General features: G+C 33.1%; 3 protein-coding genes and 1 pseudogene across 3 annotated transcripts; 3 read left to right on the top strand and 1 right to left on the bottom strand.

The window, feature by feature from the left end:
- LOC104719622 lies at positions 8,491–10,429 on the top strand (annotated as a pseudogene).
- Positions 10,528–11,375, top strand: LOC104719623 (SKP1-like protein 11). Its single transcript, XM_010437577.2, has one exon. The coding sequence runs from the start codon at positions 10,896–10,898 to the stop codon at positions 11,355–11,357; it is 462 nt and encodes a 153-aa protein (XP_010435879.1). The 5' UTR covers positions 10,528–10,895; the 3' UTR covers positions 11,358–11,375.
- On the bottom strand, positions 11,452–13,167 carry LOC104719621 (peroxidase 62-like). Its single transcript, XM_010437575.2, has 3 exons — positions 12,701–13,167; positions 12,314–12,476; positions 11,452–12,048 (listed from the first exon to the last, which is right to left on the bottom strand). The coding sequence occupies exons 1-3, from the start codon at positions 13,088–13,090 to the stop codon at positions 11,645–11,647; spliced, it is 957 nt and encodes a 318-aa protein (XP_010435877.1). The 5' UTR covers positions 13,091–13,167; the 3' UTR covers positions 11,452–11,644.
- Positions 16,184–18,786, top strand: LOC104719620. Its single transcript, XM_010437574.2, has 7 exons — positions 16,184–16,464; positions 16,584–17,195; positions 17,302–17,486; positions 17,625–17,863; positions 17,946–18,145; positions 18,251–18,376; positions 18,466–18,786. Exons 1-7 carry the CDS (start codon positions 16,309–16,311, stop codon positions 18,562–18,564), a joined length of 1,617 nt encoding a protein of 538 aa, XP_010435876.1. The 5' UTR covers positions 16,184–16,308; the 3' UTR covers positions 18,565–18,786.

Raw genomic sequence — 20,202 nt, 5'->3', positions numbered from 1 at the left:
GTATAAATTTAGTATTATGGGATTTGTGTAAACGTTACAACGTGTGCATATAAATTTTATTTATATTTATAATTAATTTATTTGGATTAGTGTGTAGAGATTCTATTTGGATTTTTAATTATTAGAACAAACAAAAGGATCTCAATACATAATAACTAATTTATAAGATGTGTTTAAGTCACATTTTCCTAATGATTTAATTATTTTACACAATCTTAATTAAATTGGATTTGATATGTCAAATATTCTAATATTAGTATTGTTGACAAATAATAAAATGAGAATTTAATCCGTGTTTTAGTTAATAATATTTTATTAATTCCAACATGTCCTCTTATATAACTACATTATATAATATTTTAAACCTTTTTAAGTTTACATATTCATAATATTTTAAAATTTTATTAAGTTTATATATATCAATAATAATAATTTAAAAAATGGGAATCTAAATTTTTATTATGTTAGAAATCAAATCTAACAGGTTTTGAAAAAAAATAATGGGAATAAAAATTTTGTTTTCTTTGTTTTGTTTGCAAAGGATTTAGAAACAAAATATATTCAAAAGACAATAGTGATTGCTGTTTTTTCCCTTTGAATCGAATGTAAAATATCTATTACTTTGCATAGTTAAACTATATATTAATAATAAATACAAATACAAATGATTAAAAAATATATATATAGGCAACAAAAAAGTAAACATATACAAATGGGCCTTGGTTGAATGTACAAAATATTTGGGTGTTTTACGTTTAGCCTGTACGGTTTGATATGTTCAATATAATATATCATATGTGAATTAAAATAAAAAAAATGTCATGGTGTCCAATGTCCATATATATGTACATGAAGGAAAAAAAAAGACATACAGTAAAAGTAAAATTAAAAATTTGAGGAAAATGTTCATAGACTTAAAAATATTATAATATTTTAAACTTTCAACGAAGTTCAAATATTTATAATAATTTAAATATTCTATAAAAAATTAAATATTTTTAATCTCTTAAACTATTTTAAAAACGTAAATATATTATAATATGTTTACTTTTTAAAAGTTTAAATATGCTCAAATATAGAGCCAAATTAAACTGTTAAATTTGGATATCTGATAAATCAAGCTCCGTGCTCATTTGTACTCAAAACATATTAGTCATATATTGATAGTAACTATGAACCATATTCCAAAATATTTAGTCGATGTGAGATATACAGTACACATTTTCTGTAAATTAGTTTACAACTTTAGATATATATAATTTATGCGTTTTTGATTCTTTCCATCTATACTAATCATAATTAATTACTATAATTTTTTAACGAAATATTGAAAAATCTAAACTAAATGATGATTTGTTTTTATTTAATTGTATTATGTTAATTTGTTGTTTCCGTAAATATCTCACAATATAAAAGCAAATCAAATAAGTTTACATATATATAAAATTTCGTATTGAATCTATTGATTATTTTGGAAGCAACAAAGTCACAATCCATAAGTATGAAAGATTTCTCATTATTATTAATATTCGTAATAATTATAAGGATTAACTATGGTAGTAGTTAATATTTGATATTACTGAAGCCATTAAATACTCAGATACCAGTTTCCTTATTTATAGGGATAAACATCTGTTTGGTTGTGTGAATAATTATTCTTGAATCAAACCAAATACGATCCAAATAGTATTAACCCGGATTACAAATGGATCCGCGTGTAGATTTTTGTTCTATTACCGGGTTAAAGAGGATCCGCGTCCCGACCTGGTTGTAATTAAATGGGCGATTAAGGGGTATAATGGTCATTTATTGAAATCGAAAGTATAGGGTAATTTAATTAAATTAAGGGATTCTCTAATCATTTTTAATGAAAACGTACCAAAACAAAGTCATTGTCCAATTTGAGTCTAGTGAGTACTTCTGCTTTAATAGTATAGATGTAAAATGTTTGATAAAATTTTATAATTATTTATAAAATGATTTAAAATTCTTTGGTTTTTATTATAGATGATGTTACAATGTTATCTAGGTTTTGACTCGTGGTACACCGCAAGATTGTGTTTCTTATATAAAATAATATATAGATATGTGGAAAGTAAAATTAATTTTCTTTGTTTGATGTATATACAATTGAATTGTTTTCATTTAGAATTTGGTAAATTAAAATTAGCTGTTGTAAAACAGTAAAAGTAAACAGACCATGTTATGTATAACACTATGTAGTCCACATACAAATTTGGAGAATATGCTAATTAATAAATTCGAAACTAATATGACACTTCTATAATCTATGAAATTATTTAATAGCTAATATATTCATTTATCTTGGAAGGTTTTAATAATAGAGTTTAATTCGCAAGACAATTTTTTATTTATATATAATTTTATAAGATTTTACAGGTTTTTAATTTTAGTATTAATATATAGGATATTTTTAGTGTTTTCAAGATTTAACATGTGGTACATATGTAGACTAAAGGAAAAAATAAAATAAAAAAACTTTAAAAACGTTAAAAAAAATAGTTATTGATAAAAACTAAAAGGTAAACAAATTAATATTCATGAACTTAAATCTACACCAAAATATGAATTAGCAACTGCAAAATATATTATATGTACATTTTTCTTTCCATCAAAGATAGATATATATATATGTATATATAGACATATGGACAATAATTATATAAAAATTGACTAAATGATGGCCAAAAAAAAGCTTATATCGTACAAACGCATTAAAATAGAATTTAAATCCAACAACCATATCAGCTTGTAAGTTAAATCAAGCTTCTTTAAGCATATGTCATTTTCTAGATCTTGAATGAATCAGCTGTAGTTATAAAGAAAGATAAATGAGTACAGATTATATAATAAACACAACACTCAAATCATTATATACACAAAATTTCGCAGACTTAGACATTGGTCACATGAATCATCTAGGAATTTTGATGCAGATCGAGTTATCATAGTTTCAATAGACGCATGACAATAAGCTTTGTGTATAAGTTTATCATTTTTTATTAGTTTTGGTGTTATGAGTTGCGGTGAAAAAGAATTATTTATAATGTCAATGAGACAGTAGGGTTTTGTGTGAGTGCTTAGAGACAAGTTTGGTGAGCAAGTAAGTCTGAGTAGATTTTTGTTAGGAGTTTATGGAATATGCTAGTATAAAATCAAGGTTCTACCATATTTATAAATCACTAAATATTTTATAAGATATTATTGCTTGTGTTATGGTATATTAGTGAATGTGATTTTGTTTGATTATAGAAAGAATCTGCCAAATCAATTAATTTAGAATTTAGTTTTTGGCCATTAGTATAAATCGTATATGGAATTGAGATATTTTTGTTTTTATTACCGAAAATAATTAAATGATATTTTACTTTTTTGCAGAAGAATGGGAGCTAAAAATATTAAAAAGGAAACTTATAATTAAGTGGAGGAAATATAGGGAGTACTAGACATCAATATTCACGGGTCATTAAAGGTTAATTTGACCTGATCCGATTAGAGTTTGTATAGATAATTAATGAGGATCCGATTAGTAAAATTGGATATTAATTTATGATTTTAAATCGACCGATCCGAAAGAAAAGAAAGGATGGCATGAATTTGTACTCCAAAAATGTTAACATAGATTCTCATAATAGTAGTTTGAGAGGGGGTATTGGATTAGCATTTTGAGAGATTTGGTGGATTTTAGTTTCTGAGAGACTTTAAAAGATATCTAACGATTTAATGGAGTTTTAGAAGATTTTTTGTTAATAATTAAATAATAGTGATAATTTTATGAGATTTATTAGAAGATTTTGGAATATTTAGTATGGATCAAAGAGATTTTTGGAAACGTTACCTCCGCAACAATTTTTTATCCACTTTTTATGCTCTCTTTCATGAGTTATTCTTATACCAAATACCCACAGTCCCACAACAAGATGCAACGAAAAAAACAAAAATTAGGTACACACTTAGCTTTATAATAATGCATGTATAAGAAAACTTAGAAATACTATATTAGTAAAGGTACGTGGCTTGCTCTCGTTTCCTTCAAGTTGGTGAGTCTCTCAACGTTGTAGCATCACCACTGGTCAGTGTTGGTATGCTTCGACCATTTCCATGAAACCGAGAGCAAGGTTCCACAAATCTCTACATCATTGTTGACAACTCATAACCCTAGTAGCCGCTCCTCCGTTCGGCTTAATCATCGAAATCCTCCTATTTCTCTGTTCTCTGCGGCTTATCGTCTTCCTCGTCCCCTGCTTTGGCTTCGCTCGTCTGGTCATGTGTGCTCCATGACCACTCAGGCTGAAACTGGGTCTCCCCACCAATCCGATTCTTCTAAAACGATATTTTCTTATTCTTGGAAAATTGAGACTAACGTTGAGATTTTTATTGGTAATTGGAATCAAAAATGGATTTTCGTATTAATGGGTTTTTGTATCACATGCATTGCACATTCTGTTTCCTATTGAAATCAGGTTTTCGTATTAATGGGTTTTTGTTTCAAGAACAGAAGATGGAATCAAAAAAATAATAACAAGTGTTTAGATTGAGTATGAGGGAGGAGACATGATGATTGCATCCACAAGGTAAATCCCAGTCACCAAGCATATTCAAATCTTTTGGCTATAGCCATTGTTCTATATGAGACATAATGATCTAAACACACTTTAATCACACAACAACGGTTAACGATTTTAACTCCCTTATATTTTAAAATGTTTCTAAAAAATTCCCCAGGTTAACAGATTCATTGTTCTTAAGCGAGATGCAACTAAGAGCGAGAGTATGAAAGATATAGAATTGATTGAAGAATCGAAATCTGGGTTCAATATGAAACTGAAAAGAGAATCCCTCCTCCATTGAAGCTCACTTTTGGTAAAGTGAAGAACGACAAAAAATAACGATTCGAGTATTTGTTAAATCCTTCAAAATACCACCTTCAGAGGTGAGATTTGTTCATTCCTAATTTTCAAGTAAAAATGCATCCAAAATCTTTCAAAATCAGGTTTTAGTAGTATTTTAAAAAGTACTTGTTAAGTTTGAATAACAGTAGATTTGATATAATTTTTATAAATCATTGATTGAATAACAAGATATTGTGAATTATTTTGAATGATTTTATGTAAATTCCAAATTGAATAACATGGTAATTGTGAAGAGATTTTAAAATCATGCTTTGAATAACATCTGATTTTTAAAAAAGGCCCAAAATCTTCTAAAATCTTAGTTATACCTCCCCTGAATCATGGTAATTCAAAAGACAACAAGCAGAGAGAAACAAAATCTTTTAAGAAAAGGGTATTTAAAAACTTTAAACACCAATGGTAAACATGAGTCATATCTTGATTCATAAGATCTTCAAAGGCTTTGGGGCTCTCAAACATGAAGAAAATCATTAACTAAGTTTTCACGCCGTGCTATTCTTATATAGCTTTCCTCTCCATGCATAATCTCCCTAGCATCCCAAAATGGAACTCCATTGGAGCCTAGTTGCCTAATTGAACCTATTGCCGAACACCCATCCCACCTCTGAATAAGTACATATTGAAGCAAGTTAGGTTGTGTGTGCGAATAATACACTAGATCAGGACACATACTAGATGGCTTGTTGCCCTTAACCTTTTTGGCCCTGCCCTTTTGTTGTGATCTTGTAACTACAGTGGCGGAGCCAGTGAAGCATTACCATGGTCAATTGACCCTGATGAAATTCTAAAAATTAGTGGAATTTTTATGAAAAAAAAAAATTGATCCTTATCCAATAATACAATTGACCCAGATGAAATTTTGTGCAATATTATAATTGACCCACGTGAAATATTAAAACACAAAAAGGCTTTAAATTTAAGATTTTCGGTATGAAATATTGAGCTCAACTATTTTTTTTTTTTTTTTTTGCTTGAAAAAAATATGACTTTGGTGGATAGATTTTCTGGCTCCGCGACTGTGTAACCATACTGGTTAAATCGATAAGGTATTATCAATTGATTTTATAGTATATTGCCTTTTAAGAGATGCCCATCCGTAGATCGGAAGAGAATATATAATCAAAACAATGCAAAATTGGGCAATCTAGAGAAGTATAATCAAAAGGAAGGGTTCACGTGATGAAAAGGATAATGATGAGAAAAAGAGTATTAAACTATTAATCCAGTAGAAATATTATATTTTAAATGCTGCAGATACGCATTTTAGAGTTTTAAAGTTGCTGAAATATGGATCTTGAGACTTGTGAATTGCGGTAAATATAATTGATTTTGGTCGTCTTATTACATTTCACATGTGAAATTATTTTAGATATGAAGCCTCAATAAAGAACTTGAAGCTACCATCTTGATATAATCTTAGAAATTGAAGCTAAGACAAAACCATAATATATGATCATCATATACTTTTATTAAAAATATATTAAACATTAAAATTAAATGTATAACTTTAAATATTTAAATTGAGAATTCATGTATTTTGTCTAATTTTTTTCATTTACCTATATTGTGTTGATAAATTATTATTCACTTAACCTAAGATGATAATGTCGTTTTATATATTTTGTACTGATTTGGATACTTGAATAATCAAATTTCAATATTCACGGGCGCTTTAATAGAATTTACACGATTATGTAATTTCTTTTATGACATTAAAACCAAAAAAATTATGAAAGATCATCATGTTCATTCCGATAATTACTGTTCTAATAATTTGATAATTATTTGACTGCTGTTATTAAATTATGTATGGATTATTTGACGGCTATGTTTGATTATTATGGATGGATTGTAAAAAATTGTATATTTTCCATCGGACAAAGATGATGATCATGTTTATTTTCGGAATGGGTTGCCATATTCAACATATATACCAAAATATTGACAACACCATAAAAGAGTGGCTAACTAATTTTTATGAAAAAAATACTAATATTATACAATTAAAGTTTTACTACTTAAAATAGTTTATTATTTCACTGAATATAAGTTTTACCAGTGCTTTTGAAGTAATTTAATTTACTAATTAAGTACATATACTTAATGAAATAATAATATATTTTGAGAAAACTTCCAGTCTATTTATGGTATTAAGACAAGAAATGATATATGTAAACTGAAACGGATAATTCAAATAGTGAAAATAAATATATTGAACAATTTTTAAAAAAAAATCAAAAAATATTGGTACAAAAATTCAAGTGGTAGGCTTTCTTTAATTTGGATAAGGATTGAGTCATTGACTATGCGACTAGGGTAATTAACCACTTTGGAATAGACACTTTAAAAATTGTATTTTTGAAAACAGTTATATAATTTTTTAAATTATAAAATTTTGGATAATTTCAACAAACTAATAAAAAAAATGATGGAAAATTCTGGTATCCCGTCTAAATTCTTACCTAATCTCTTTTAATAAACATTGTCTAACGAGTAATTATTTAAAAGAGAACAAATATAAGACAAAAAATCCAGATGGATACGGAACGAGACCAGACGAGATGGGTTGAAACAGGATGAGAGGGGATGGTTTGGGAGGGGATGGGACATGTTTTCGTTCTAAAGTAAATACGTTTAGGTTTATGTTTTAAAAAATTTACATGAAAATAACGCACATGTGCTATATCACCCAGGTTAATATAATTTTTAGTCATTTTACGAATTTAAAATTAATATAAAAATATTTTATCACTTACCGTAGCACGGGTTACTACCTAGTTGATATGTATAAAGGCATCTCCAACCCCACTCTATTTTAGAGTCAAAATTCTATTATAGAGTAACATTTGCTCCAAACCTACTTTATATTTTACATTAAAATATAGAAAATGATAGGATTGCTTTATATATAGAGCAACTCTATTTTTATCTATATTTTTTTACACTAACTTTATTTTAGAGTTGAAAATAGAGTAATACATTGGAGGAAAACAATGCTCTATTTTAGAGTTACTCTATTTTAGAGAAAAAAAATAGAGATATAAATTGAGTGACTATTAAAAATAAGAGATTTGTTTTTAAACAAATAATAAATGTCTTTTTCCTAAAGGAAAAATAAGGTTATACAAAATAGTTAAAATATATATAGTATAAGATTTTCAAGCCTTAGAAACTCAAATGGAAATTAAAATCTACAAAATAAACCATAATTTTAAAATTAACATTGAAAAGAAAAAAATCTGTGGGTTACTTATACAATTTGTCCCAAAAATTTTTCTTTCCCAAAACCACAAACCATTTAATTTCTTATAAATCATTACTTGTAACCGGTTTGGTTCCCGGTTCGATCAGTCGGCAACCGGTACAATCAAAATGGGTTTTTTACTAATTAAGATAAGAGCCACGTGGCACAGCTTACCCCGAATCGTAGTGGTCTCCATGTAAACAGCAGGAAACTGTGACCCACGTAATTAGAAAGACGATCCACAAATATTAATTCAAAACGCAGCGTATTTTCAAACTCTTCTTCTTCCTCCGCGTATAAAATTTCTCATTTCGTCATTTTTATCAGATCCAAGGAAAAAAAAAACACAGAGAGAAGCTTTTAAAACGATGCCGTACTACACAAGAGATGAGAACGACGTCGACGATTTCGATGAGTTTGATCCAACGCCGTACAGTGGTGGTTACGACATCACCGTGATCTACGGCCGTCCGATTCCACCTTCCGATGAGACTTGTTACCCTCTCTCCTCTGGCGTCGATGACGATGACGAGTACGAGAGACCTGAATTCACTCAGATCCATGAGCCTTCCGCTTACGGAGACGAAGCTCTTAACACAGAGTACAGTAGCTATTCTCGACCCAAGCCACGACCCGCATTCCGACCCGATTCAGGTGGTGGCGGTCATGTTCAAGGTGAGAGACCTAATCCTGGTTATGGATCTGGATCAGGTTATGGTGGTCAGACGGAGAGTGAGTATGGTAGGAGGCCTGAATCTGGATATGGTGGTGAAACGGAGACGGAGTATGGTCGGAAACCTGAGCAGAGTTATGGATCTGGTTATGGTGGTAGAACGGAGACTGAATCGGAGTATGGATCTGGTTATGGTGGTGGAAGAACTGAGGTTGAGTATGGTAGGAGACCTGAATCGGGGCTTGGATCTGGTTATGGTGGCAGATCGGAGTCTGAGTATGAGCGTAAGCCTAGCTACGGTAGGTCTGAGGAAGGCTACAGGAAGCCTAGCTATGGAGGATCTGAAGACCAAGAAGAAGGTTACAGGAAGCCTAGCTATGAAAGGTCTGAGGAACAAGAAGAAGGTTACAGGAAGCCTAGCTATGGAAGATCTGAGGAAGGAGAGGAAGGTTACAGGAAGCCTAGCTATGGAAGATCTGAGGATCAAGAGGAAGGGAGTTACAGGAAACCCAGTTATGGGAGGTCTGAGGACCAGGTGGAGAGTTACATTAAGCCTAGCTATGGAAGATCAGAGGATCAGGAGGAAGGGAGTTACAGGAAGCCTAGCTATGGCCGTCGCAATGACGATGATGATGATGAGCAGCGCAGGGACCGTTCTGGTTCTGGTGATGAGGAAGGGAGCTATGGTCGCAAGAAATATGTAAGTCGAAGAAATGAATCATTTCGTTAAGTGGAATTGTACATAGTGTGACTCTAGATTGTGTGGAATATAAGTTTTGATTTGTTCAATCCTTTGTTAATCATAGTGTAGTAGAATTATCTCCATATGGATGGTTCATGTTCCATTGATGATCTAGCCATCTATGAACACCCATTTTAAAGAACTCTGTTTACAGTCACTGTTGGGATACATGTTAACAATTATATCTCTGTTTCACATTCTGAAATAGATTTGCTTGAGTTTGCTTGATTAGAAAACTAGTTCTAGGATTCCATTTGAATTTTGCTGGTTCAGTATTGGAATGGATTTGGATAACTTGCTGGTCTTAGATACATAACATCCCTTATCCTTTCTTATGGTTGTTCACAGCAGTGGGCATCATGAACTCAATGTCACTGTGTATTGAAAAGTAGTAGAAAGGATGCAGTAGTTGCTTAACCTAATCATCTCTGTACACAATTTTCAGGGTGGCAATGACTCTGATGATGATGAGGAGAAGAAGCAGCACCGTCACAAGCATCACCACCAGAGACGTCGTGATGAAGACGATGACTAAACCCCCTCTTTGCTGGAGGGTGTGATGAGAAAGTGTGTTTGCTTAGCTTCAAATATCTACTAAATAAAGAGCTAAGTCACATATCTTTCTACATAATTTATTTCGACGTTGGTGTTGTGTTTGTTTGAATCTCTATATATTACTGCAGAGCCTGTGTTTGTACTGGTTCATCATAATAAGACCTTGAAGTGTTATTGGATCACAATGTAACTGTTGTTACTCTGTTTCGTTTCTTATCTATTGTTTTGTGTTATGATTTACCTTTATATCCTTATAGTTCTGAACTTGAATCATATGGAAACTTTGTTGAACCAAATGAACATGAGTTTTGTTACACCATGGTCTTGTTGTTTATTTCGAAATTTTTACATGTTCTTCTTCCTTCTCATTGACCTCTTGAAGGTGCCTTTTTCTCTTACCTTAAATTTTAAGACATAGTAGAATTATGTCATAATTACGAGTTTATGACTAGTGTAGTGTTGATATGTGTAGGTAAATTAGAATTTACCCGGATTATCTCGGTTTACTCCAGTGAAATTACCTTTTCTGAAAAGGACTTATTTGCCTTTTTATTTTTGTTAAAGAAACTATTTCCATCTCAAAAAAGGAATGGTTGATTTAACCGACTCTTAGGGCTTATAAATACGGCGCATAGGGTTCACAACTTCATTACCTAACAATTCAATCGCTCTCTCAATTCTTAAAACTTTTTCTCATCAAATTCGCTTTCACAAAGAGAAAAGATCTCACCCAACAAGGTACAAACGATGTCGACGAAGAAGATGATCATGTTGAAGAGCTCCGATGGTCAGTCGTTCGAGGTGGAAGAAGAGGTCGTGATCCAATCGCAGACCATAGCGCATATGGTTGAGGACGATTGCGCCAGTACCGAGATCCCTCTTTCTAACGTGACGAGCAAGACTCTAGCCCTAGTGATGGAGTACTGCAAGAAGCACCACGTCGATGACGCTAACCCAATCTCCGAGGAGGAACTCAAGAAGTGGGATGGGCAGTTCATGGAAACAGATCAATCCACGATCTTTGATCTCATCCTTGCTGCGAACTACCTAAACATCGCAAGCTTGCTTGACCTGACGTGCCAAACTGTTGCTGATATGATCAAGGGCAAAACTCCAGACCAGATTCGTGCACACTTCAACATTAAGAATGATTTTACACCTGAGGAAGAAGAAGAGGTTCGTAGGGAGAATCAATGGGCTTTTGAATGAGCAGATCATGGAAGCAAAACATTAAGCAGCTTTCTTTCTTTTCTTTAGTGTGTGGTTTTCTTTTTCGATTTCTTGATCAATGTAGATAAAATTAAATATGAAACTAAAACTTTATTTATTCCACCAAATCAAACAGAAAGAAATGGGATACAAATATGAGCAACCCACTTTTTTGGGTTCTCTCATTCCTTTCTAATCAATCGGTTTAAATATTTTTTAAAAATAAAGTCAAACTCTTAACAAATCAAACATTCAAATAAATTAGCCATAAAAACCTTAATCAATGATTAATTAACAGCAGAGCAAACCCTACGAATTTCTCCACTTCTTCCTGTTTTCACACCAATATTACTCATCTTAACCATTGACCTCGCGAACTGAACATTGAAGTTGCTGCTTGAAGCCATGAACTCTTGCACTATGGATTTTGTAGTCGGATTAGTCCAAAGAACGTGATCGGATTGAAGAATTCCTCTACCACGGCTAAGATTATTGAAGAAGGATGTATCAAATGTGTTTCCACTTCCATTGTCAAGATCCACACGAGCTGATCCGTCTCCGTTTTGGGGACAAAGTCTTTGAAGTGTTGGTACAAATGTTTGGTCCATGGTTGGATCTGCTGTGTTTCCGGTCGAGTTGAATATTCTGTTCGTAAAGAACCCACATGCAGCTGTTCCTATCGTGTGTCCTCCTATTAAATCAGACATATTCATATTCAGTTGAATAATAGTTATATAATTGAATTGGTCTGGTCGAATAAGACATTGATTGGACGAACACTCCTACATCTCATATACACTAGTTATAAGGAAAATTTGATTTTGAGCGTGGTAGATTTGGTCTTAGTCCAATCTATTTTTAGTAAAATATCGTACAATAGGAGACTCCACCGATCGAAACTACTATATTGGGTCTATTTTTGATTTCTAAACTGTAATGTTTGTAAAGTTACTTACCAACAAGAGCGACTAGATCGCGAGTGGTGAGGCGGAAAGCTGAAAATTTCCTCTGTTGAATGGCGACGGGGTCACTTGGAGAAGGGAGATTGTTAACGTTCGTTGCCAAGGAAACTCGTCCATCTCTACGTCCCGTTGGGACTTCCCAGCGTTGTCCTTGCGTCTATATGCACCCATGCAAAGCCACACACACTCGTTAACATTTTCGGATTTTTTTTTACCAATACAAATTATAGAGGTAAGTAGGTAACCATATAAACTTAATGTTGCATAGAAGTCTAAAAATCTAATTTTACGAAACATTTTTTTTTAAAACAAATCTTTCTTTTTTGGAATATATAGACAAATTATGTTATGATATTTGTATTAGTATATTAATTTACTTACGAGGGTGACGGAGTCACGAGCCGCTAATGTTAAAATATCAGCACAAGAGACAACACCAGGACATGCCACCTCGAGCTGCGTCTTGGCATCGTCAATGACCTCGAAACCACGGAGGTTAGTGTTTGCACCAGCGGTTCTTTCAGAGTTAGGTCCCGCTAAAAGCACCGAACCATCACAACCTTGAACGAAGCAATCATGGAAATGCATTCTCAATAACCCGGGTGCAATTCGTGGATCAGAACCAAAGTGGGATGTCACTGTGGTCCGAACAATCGTCTCGGCATTGGGACACGTGGTCGAGTAGAACCCGATCCTCGTACCTTGGCCATAAACCGCGATGAGACAACTAAGGAAGACTATGAACGAACAAAGTGATCGGACTAAACCCATTTTTATTCCTTTTTAGATAAGATTTGAAGTGTGTTTTTGAGATAGTAGATAGAGTTTGTTTAGAAGATGCATGGGAAGTGATACGAGAACGTGAGTAACTTATAGAGGTATTGAGAAGTCAAAGGGTGACATTGAAGTCATCGAAATCGGCTACAGTGTTGATGTAATTAGATATATCAAAAACTGAAAAGCGCGTTTTGTAATGGTCATGAGCTGGCTCCGCGCGTTGACGACTGCATAACCATGTTTGGTCTGTTTTTTTCCCTTTTGTACGTTTCTATCAAATCAATTATGTAATCATTTATAATAAATGTGTGGTATAGAATATTCTTTTTGTAGGAGTTATACTTTGATTCAACTCTTATTCTTTATTAAGAAAACTCGTACTAAGCTAGTGCATGAGATTTTCATTTTAGAATAATGTAGCGACTTTGGACTGGTTAAACGAATCAAGTGTTAAAATATTCATTCAAAGACATGAACATTCACTATTCAACAAAAGTCCACTGATGCTGATCCATCGTGTGAGATTAATGTATTGACCGGAACATATACTAAAGTCTTATAACAAAACAAACAAAAAACCAAAATAGTATAGTGGGTTTTCCTAATGATTATAAGGTTTTATACATATATATATAACGTAACATACATGATTGGTTTGGTTTAGTTAGTCCGAATTTTCTAGTAATCTGGAAATGGAAGGTTTGGTTCGATCAGGGTCGGCTTACTAAATAGGGTTGGATCTCCAAATGCAGTTCGATTTGAATTTCAATTTTGATTAAGGGGTTTAAACAAGTTTCCGCCCCATGGTTCCCAATAATATTGAACCAATCCTTAGTTTTATTCATGTTTGTAGATTAAACAAAAACCATAAAAATGTAGCTATGCATGGTTTAAAAACACACATAATTTGGTCAATCAAAAGATCCGTCTTCACAAGTCATGTGTTGCATAGAAGAAATAAAAAATTAAGCCAGTGGTTAGTATGTATGTATGATCATGACTGTGTATGACAAAGTCTCTAATAATTTTTTTTATAGTTATCGCAGTTTTGCTAGTAATAAGATCTGTGAGAAATTTTGGAATGTGCTATAAGCTAAAAGTAAAATTTACTAACAAATTGGTGATCAATATGTAGCGGCCAGAACTCATGCTGACGAAACTAACTATCGTTGTTTTGGTCCATATGAATTTTTTCTGCAATTAAAATAGACTGAAATTTCGTAACAGAATAGTGACATAGCAAAATAGAGAGTTTCTATAAAATCCAGAAGTCTTTATGACAGCATTCATGTTTCTTACATAATTACATATTTTTATGTTTTTTTGTCAGTTCCTATCAAAAATCCATGCATGACGTCTACAAAGACTTAGAACACTTCAAATATATCGATGATTACAATTAGATTGAGCTGGAGATAAATATAGTCACAACGGAGATAAATTCTTTATCCTTGTTGATATCTTTGTTGTGATTTCATATAATATAATATAGTGTTAAATTCTTTTTAACTAAATTTTTTTTGGACCCTTGGCTTTTGCCACCCCCTAGAAACAGGCTTGTTTTAGAACTTTAGTGTTTTTGTTATACATATCCAACTTCATATTTGGTTTGATTAAACTTTTTTTTTTTTTTAATTATAGATACATGCAAAGTGACCCTTTTTCAGATCGTTTGTAGCTTCATAAAACATATGGCCGGTCGAGACAAACAATAGTTAAATAAGTTAAATAGAATCTTTTACTCGAATCTGAGTTCTGAGTATTAATGTTCCACCTGACACTGATGAACCAGACAAGTACTTTTGGGTCTGCGGCGCAGAAGAACTCTCAGTTTTCTCTACCAAAAAGTCATGGAAAATTTTGCGACCAAGACAGAATCCACCTCATTGGACTGAGCAGGTTTGGTTCAAAGAAGGTATTCCTCGACATGCTTTCATGATATGGCTAACGCACCATGATAGGCTACCAACTAGAGATAGATTGGTTAGATGGGAACTTCAAATCGAGCCTAACTGCTGCTTATGTGGGTTGTACCGAGAAACAAGAGAGCATATGTTCCTTCGGTGTGAAGTCAGTGAGGAAATTTGGTCTGCAGTGACTAGGAGGCTTGGTTACATGCCGTTTTCTTTTCACACCTGGGAAGCATTCACCGCCTGGCTAGATATAAACGATCATATTGTACCACGATGTTTGCGTCGTCTAGCAGCCCAAGCAACTCTGTACGCTATATGGAGGGAACGAAACAACCGATATCACAACAACTCTACAACGGAGGCTCAGATCTTGTTCAAAGGTCTAGACAGGCAAATCAGAGATGCCATTCTGGCAAAAAAGAGGAGAAAGAAATTTAAAGATTTGCTTTTGGTCTGGTTAAAGTTTGACTAGGTATTCCTACTCATTTTTTTCAGCTTTTCCTCTCTTGTTTTTATTTTTCTGGGCAAGGGATGGGGATGTATCAAGGCTTTTGTAATCTTTGTGCAACTTCAAGTTAATGAAAATTCACATAGTTATCAAAAAAAGAGATAAGTCGGTTATAAACCGTGGTGATAGTATGAGAAAAGTTAGGATATTTTTTCTTTTTATCATTTAGCCCATTTCTCCTAATTATTTGCTTTTTTTTTTTAACTTACTCGTTTTTAACCCTTTTTAAAAAAGTTATTTTAAAAAAAAATTATTTAAAAAAAAAAATATTTTAGTGTAATTTGAATTATGAAAAAAAATTTGTCCGGTAAAAGTTTATGGGCTAGATGATTTATACTTTATAATATAAAGGATGTGTTTGAGTAATTGAAGTTTTGGAAATCATCCAAATTAAACTATTATAAAGAAAATCCTCTAAATTTAACCATTATAACTGTTAAATATATATATGATCCTAACCTAAACAAGTGATAATAATTCAGATAGGGATTTTGGTGTGTGTCCACAATATCTGAACCCAACCAAACCCTCTATCATCCAAAATTTTAGTTGGAGAATTCGGTTTAAATTGATCAGGTCCGGTTCTGATTTTATCCCGAACCGGAACCGGATCAATCCTCATACGTGGCGAGGCGAATCGTGAAATATCTGTATGGAACTGTTCAAAATTGTCTCTTTGTTTCTTCGTATAGATCAATCAATCAATGGACTCCAATTTCTAAAAATCTCTTTTGTGGTCTTTCCAATTTCGGATTTTTGAATCTTCTCCGATCATCATCTTCACCACCAATATGGGTGCTTCATCTTCAACAGACAACAAAGAATCATCTGAGAAACGAGAAATCGAAAGCCTCGCCGCTTCAACCGGAGCTCTTCCTCTGCTTCAACGTTCCTTCTCAAAGCTCGTTGATTCTCAAACCAATACAGTTCCTTTTCAATCCTTCAAGGTATATACTTTCGTGGGTTTGTAATTGAATCGTGAATGATCTAACTTAGGGTTCTAAAAATTGGATCTTTTACTTGAATCTGAGTTCTGAGAGCAGTTTTTGGTTTTCTCTTCTTGTAGAAAAGTTTTGGTTTGAGCTACGATTCAATTACTTCTGAAGGAGGGCAAAAAGTTCCAGACTCGTTTCCTAGATTGTTGGAGTGTTTAGGATCGTCTTTAGTAGATTTGTTCTTTGTACCTGACAAAGAAGGATTGAGTTGGGTTGAGTTTGCTAGTGGTTATGTCAAATGCTGTGGGAGGATGTCAGCTTCAATGTCTTTCAACACTTTGTTGAGAGTTTACTATGTGACAGCTAAAAATGCAGGCTTTTCTCCAAAGCTTGAGTTTGAATCTGATGAATCTGATTGTAAGATTAGCGGGTCGATTTCGAGTTCAGAGTTGCTTGTGTTTCTTTGGTTGTGTTGGACAATGTCGTGGGATGGTCGTACTTCTAAAGCTGCTGAAATGAAAGGGTCTTTGTTTCTTCCGGATATCAGTCATCTGGTTCTATCAGCACTTGTGTCTTGTATTGAATCTGAATCTGGAAACGGTTTTGAAGTTTGGGAGACTGATGTTTCTGGATTAGAACTTGAACTTCCTATTGGGAAATTCCTAACGTGGGCTTTGTCAACAGTTCCTAGTCTCTCTGAGTGCCTTTCTCACTTTTGTAATTCGAGACTTCAAAATGTTGAGGTATTCTCTCTTTACTTTGCTTCTTTGCATTGGTTTATGTATAAAATGGTATTGTAGTTTTAAAAGAAAGGTGAGAGATGTGAAGTTTGGATTGATGAATTTGCAGGATGGATCTGGACCTTCAAAGTCCACTGCTGTAGATGATTCTGCGTCCAAGACAAGCGAAAACACCCTTCTAACATGTGGAAGGGCATGGGCGATTTCTTTGACGAGCAAAAGTACAATAAGCGAGGAGATTTTGAGCTCATGCTTTCCTTGCAATAGTGATGAAACAAATAATCTTCTATACCGGTATCTCTCACTACCTTACTTCTGAGCAACTTGTTTATCTTTCATGTGATTTAAAATTGCCATTCTTGTGTACATCAACTTGTTTTTTGAACATTCTGTCTCTACAATGTATTAATGTTATGTTTGTTTCTCTTTCAGCTCATACTATCATGGGAAAGGCATGAATCGACTGTGGTCCAATGTTGAAGGGTATCATGCTCCGATACTAGTGATAATTTCTGCAAGCTGTGAAGGCGAACACAAGGGTACTTCAAGCGAGAGGAAATGGGTCATTGGTGCAATCTTGCAGCAAGGTTTTGAAAACAAAGATGCATTTTATGGAAGCTCAGGGAGCTTGTTCTCCATTAGTCCGGTCTTCCACGCATTCTCATCTTCTGGTACTTCACTAATCGAAATTTTGCTTCTGCACACTTGCTTTTCCATTAGTCCAGTCTTTCATACTATTGTGTTAATCTTCAGGCAAGGAGAAAAACTTTGCGTATAGCCATCTGCATCCCGCTGGTGGAGTCTACGATGCACACCCCAAGCCTGTTGGAATTGGATTCGGTGGAACTCTTGGAAACGAGAGAATTTTCATTGATGAAGACTTTGCTAAAATCACAGTCCGACATCATGCAGTTGATAAAACTTACCAGTCAGGCTCTCTTTTCCCAAACCAGGTAAACCTCAAGCATCTAGATTCCAGAAAAAACCAAATCTCAATGCTGGTGAAATTTTGTGCTCTTGGATCTGAATAACAACTCTTACTAAATGTTTTTGTGCAGGGTTATTTACCAGTAGAGGCTTTGGTTTTAGATATTGAAGCATGGGGGTTAGGTGGAAGTAAGGCTAGGGAAATTCAACAAACATACCAGAAAAGAGAAGAGCTTTTCACAAACCAACGTCGAAAGGTAAAAGAAAATAACACAAAAGGAGCATAACATCTATATTATGCAATGCACAAAGGGTTCCAAATTTGAGACGTTTGTTTTGTCTGCAGATCGACTTGAAGACATTTACGAATTGGGAAGATTCACCTGAGAAAATGATGATGGATATGATGGGTAATCCTAATGCTCCTAGAAAGGAAGAGAGGTGAAATGTGAAGCACGAGGACTGGTTTGATGTATGCACATACGTTTTTAATTGAGATTTTGTCTGTACAATATATACAAGCAAGAAACTCTTTTGCTGTTATGTGCTTGTCTTGTTGATTCAATGTGTAAGTTATGTATACTATCGTTGCCAAAACTCAAACTGGCCTTTGTCAATAAAAACACAAACACAAACGGGCGTGTTGATTTGATAAATGCCCATTAAATTTGTTTTTATTCTCAGAGCTTCCACAGCATTGTCTTAGCCATGGTTCACATAAACAAAGAACAAAACAAATCTATCTGTCCAAACCCAAAACCAAAAAGCTAAGCTTGAGATATATATCGAGTTGCAGCGTACTGAGTGAACTTACTCAAAAGCTAGTTTTTTCAATTTTCAATGAGATTACAATGATGCAGCAGCATTACTTCTTGTCTTCTGCTTTTCTAGGCTGCAGAACTCCATAAAACCAGACAGAAACTCAAAGGTTCAGTAACAGACCTGAAAACTCTACACATAAAGAAAAATGCTATTGAGTTAGACATCTCGGCTGCACCACAACAAATACAAAGGTCATTAACCAACCCGCAAGTACTACACACATAGAAAATGCTTGAAATGTAACTGATTTAGACCATTCAGATCGGGTTAACCTTCATATGATGCTGTTTCCAAAGTTTTCTACTTTCTAGACTCAAAACTTCATATGGTACTACTTTAGATGTCAGAATTGTAATAAAAAGATGGAGACATTGAAAGCTGAAGGGTGTTATTGTTAATGTGAAGATTGAGAAGAAGAAGTGATATGTTGCCGTCTTATGCGTTTGAAGTTTAATTATTTGTTCCTTTCTAGCATTTTTAGATTTTTAGATTTGGTAAAAATCTTTTTTTCTAGCTATTAACATTTCTATGAAGAACATAGAGAAAGACCATAAATTTCTATGACGAACATATAATTTTTTGGATTAACTAACGTGCAGAATCTTTATAAGTTGTATTCACCATACTTATAATAATTAGCTCCTTTATAATGAAAAAATATTCAGCATGTGTACTGCATAATACAAAATATTGTGAACTGCACTCCATCCATTCCTCGATGATGTGAATAAAAGAGCAACTTAGTGTAGAAGATATTAACAACTTAATCACCTACACTAAAAACTGGTTTACAAATAAAAAATTCAAATATATGCATCAAGGTTTGAATATTACAGAGTTTACTCACATGCATGTTAAGAGACCATGGTATTCCGCGAGTTAAATCCTAGAAGTAACAATAAAAATAAAATTATACAATCTTAAACACTAACAAAACTTTAAAAAAAAACTTTAACAAATAAATACAATTTAAATTTTAAATTTTTTAGTTACAAAAAATTTTCTCGCGGATTAAGTACTAAAATTCATAATCAAAATACAACTATACAATCTTAAACACTAAACAAAACAAAGAATGTTAAAAAACAAATCTAACTTAAACATATTAGGAATCAAATTGGTTTTGGGATGATTTTATAGGCATATTATTATATGAATCAATTTTGATTTACCATATTTTAGTTATTGTGAATTTTTTTAGGATTAGTTCAAAATGTTAATATATATAGCACACACTCCGTACTTTGCTGAAGCATTCTTT

This window comes from Camelina sativa, chromosome 10 (assembly GCF_000633955.1).
Source record: "Camelina sativa cultivar DH55 chromosome 10, Cs, whole genome shotgun sequence".
Lineage (NCBI taxonomy): Eukaryota > Viridiplantae > Streptophyta > Magnoliopsida > Brassicales > Brassicaceae > Camelina > Camelina sativa.
This window is presented reverse-complemented; position numbering and strand designations above follow the sequence as displayed.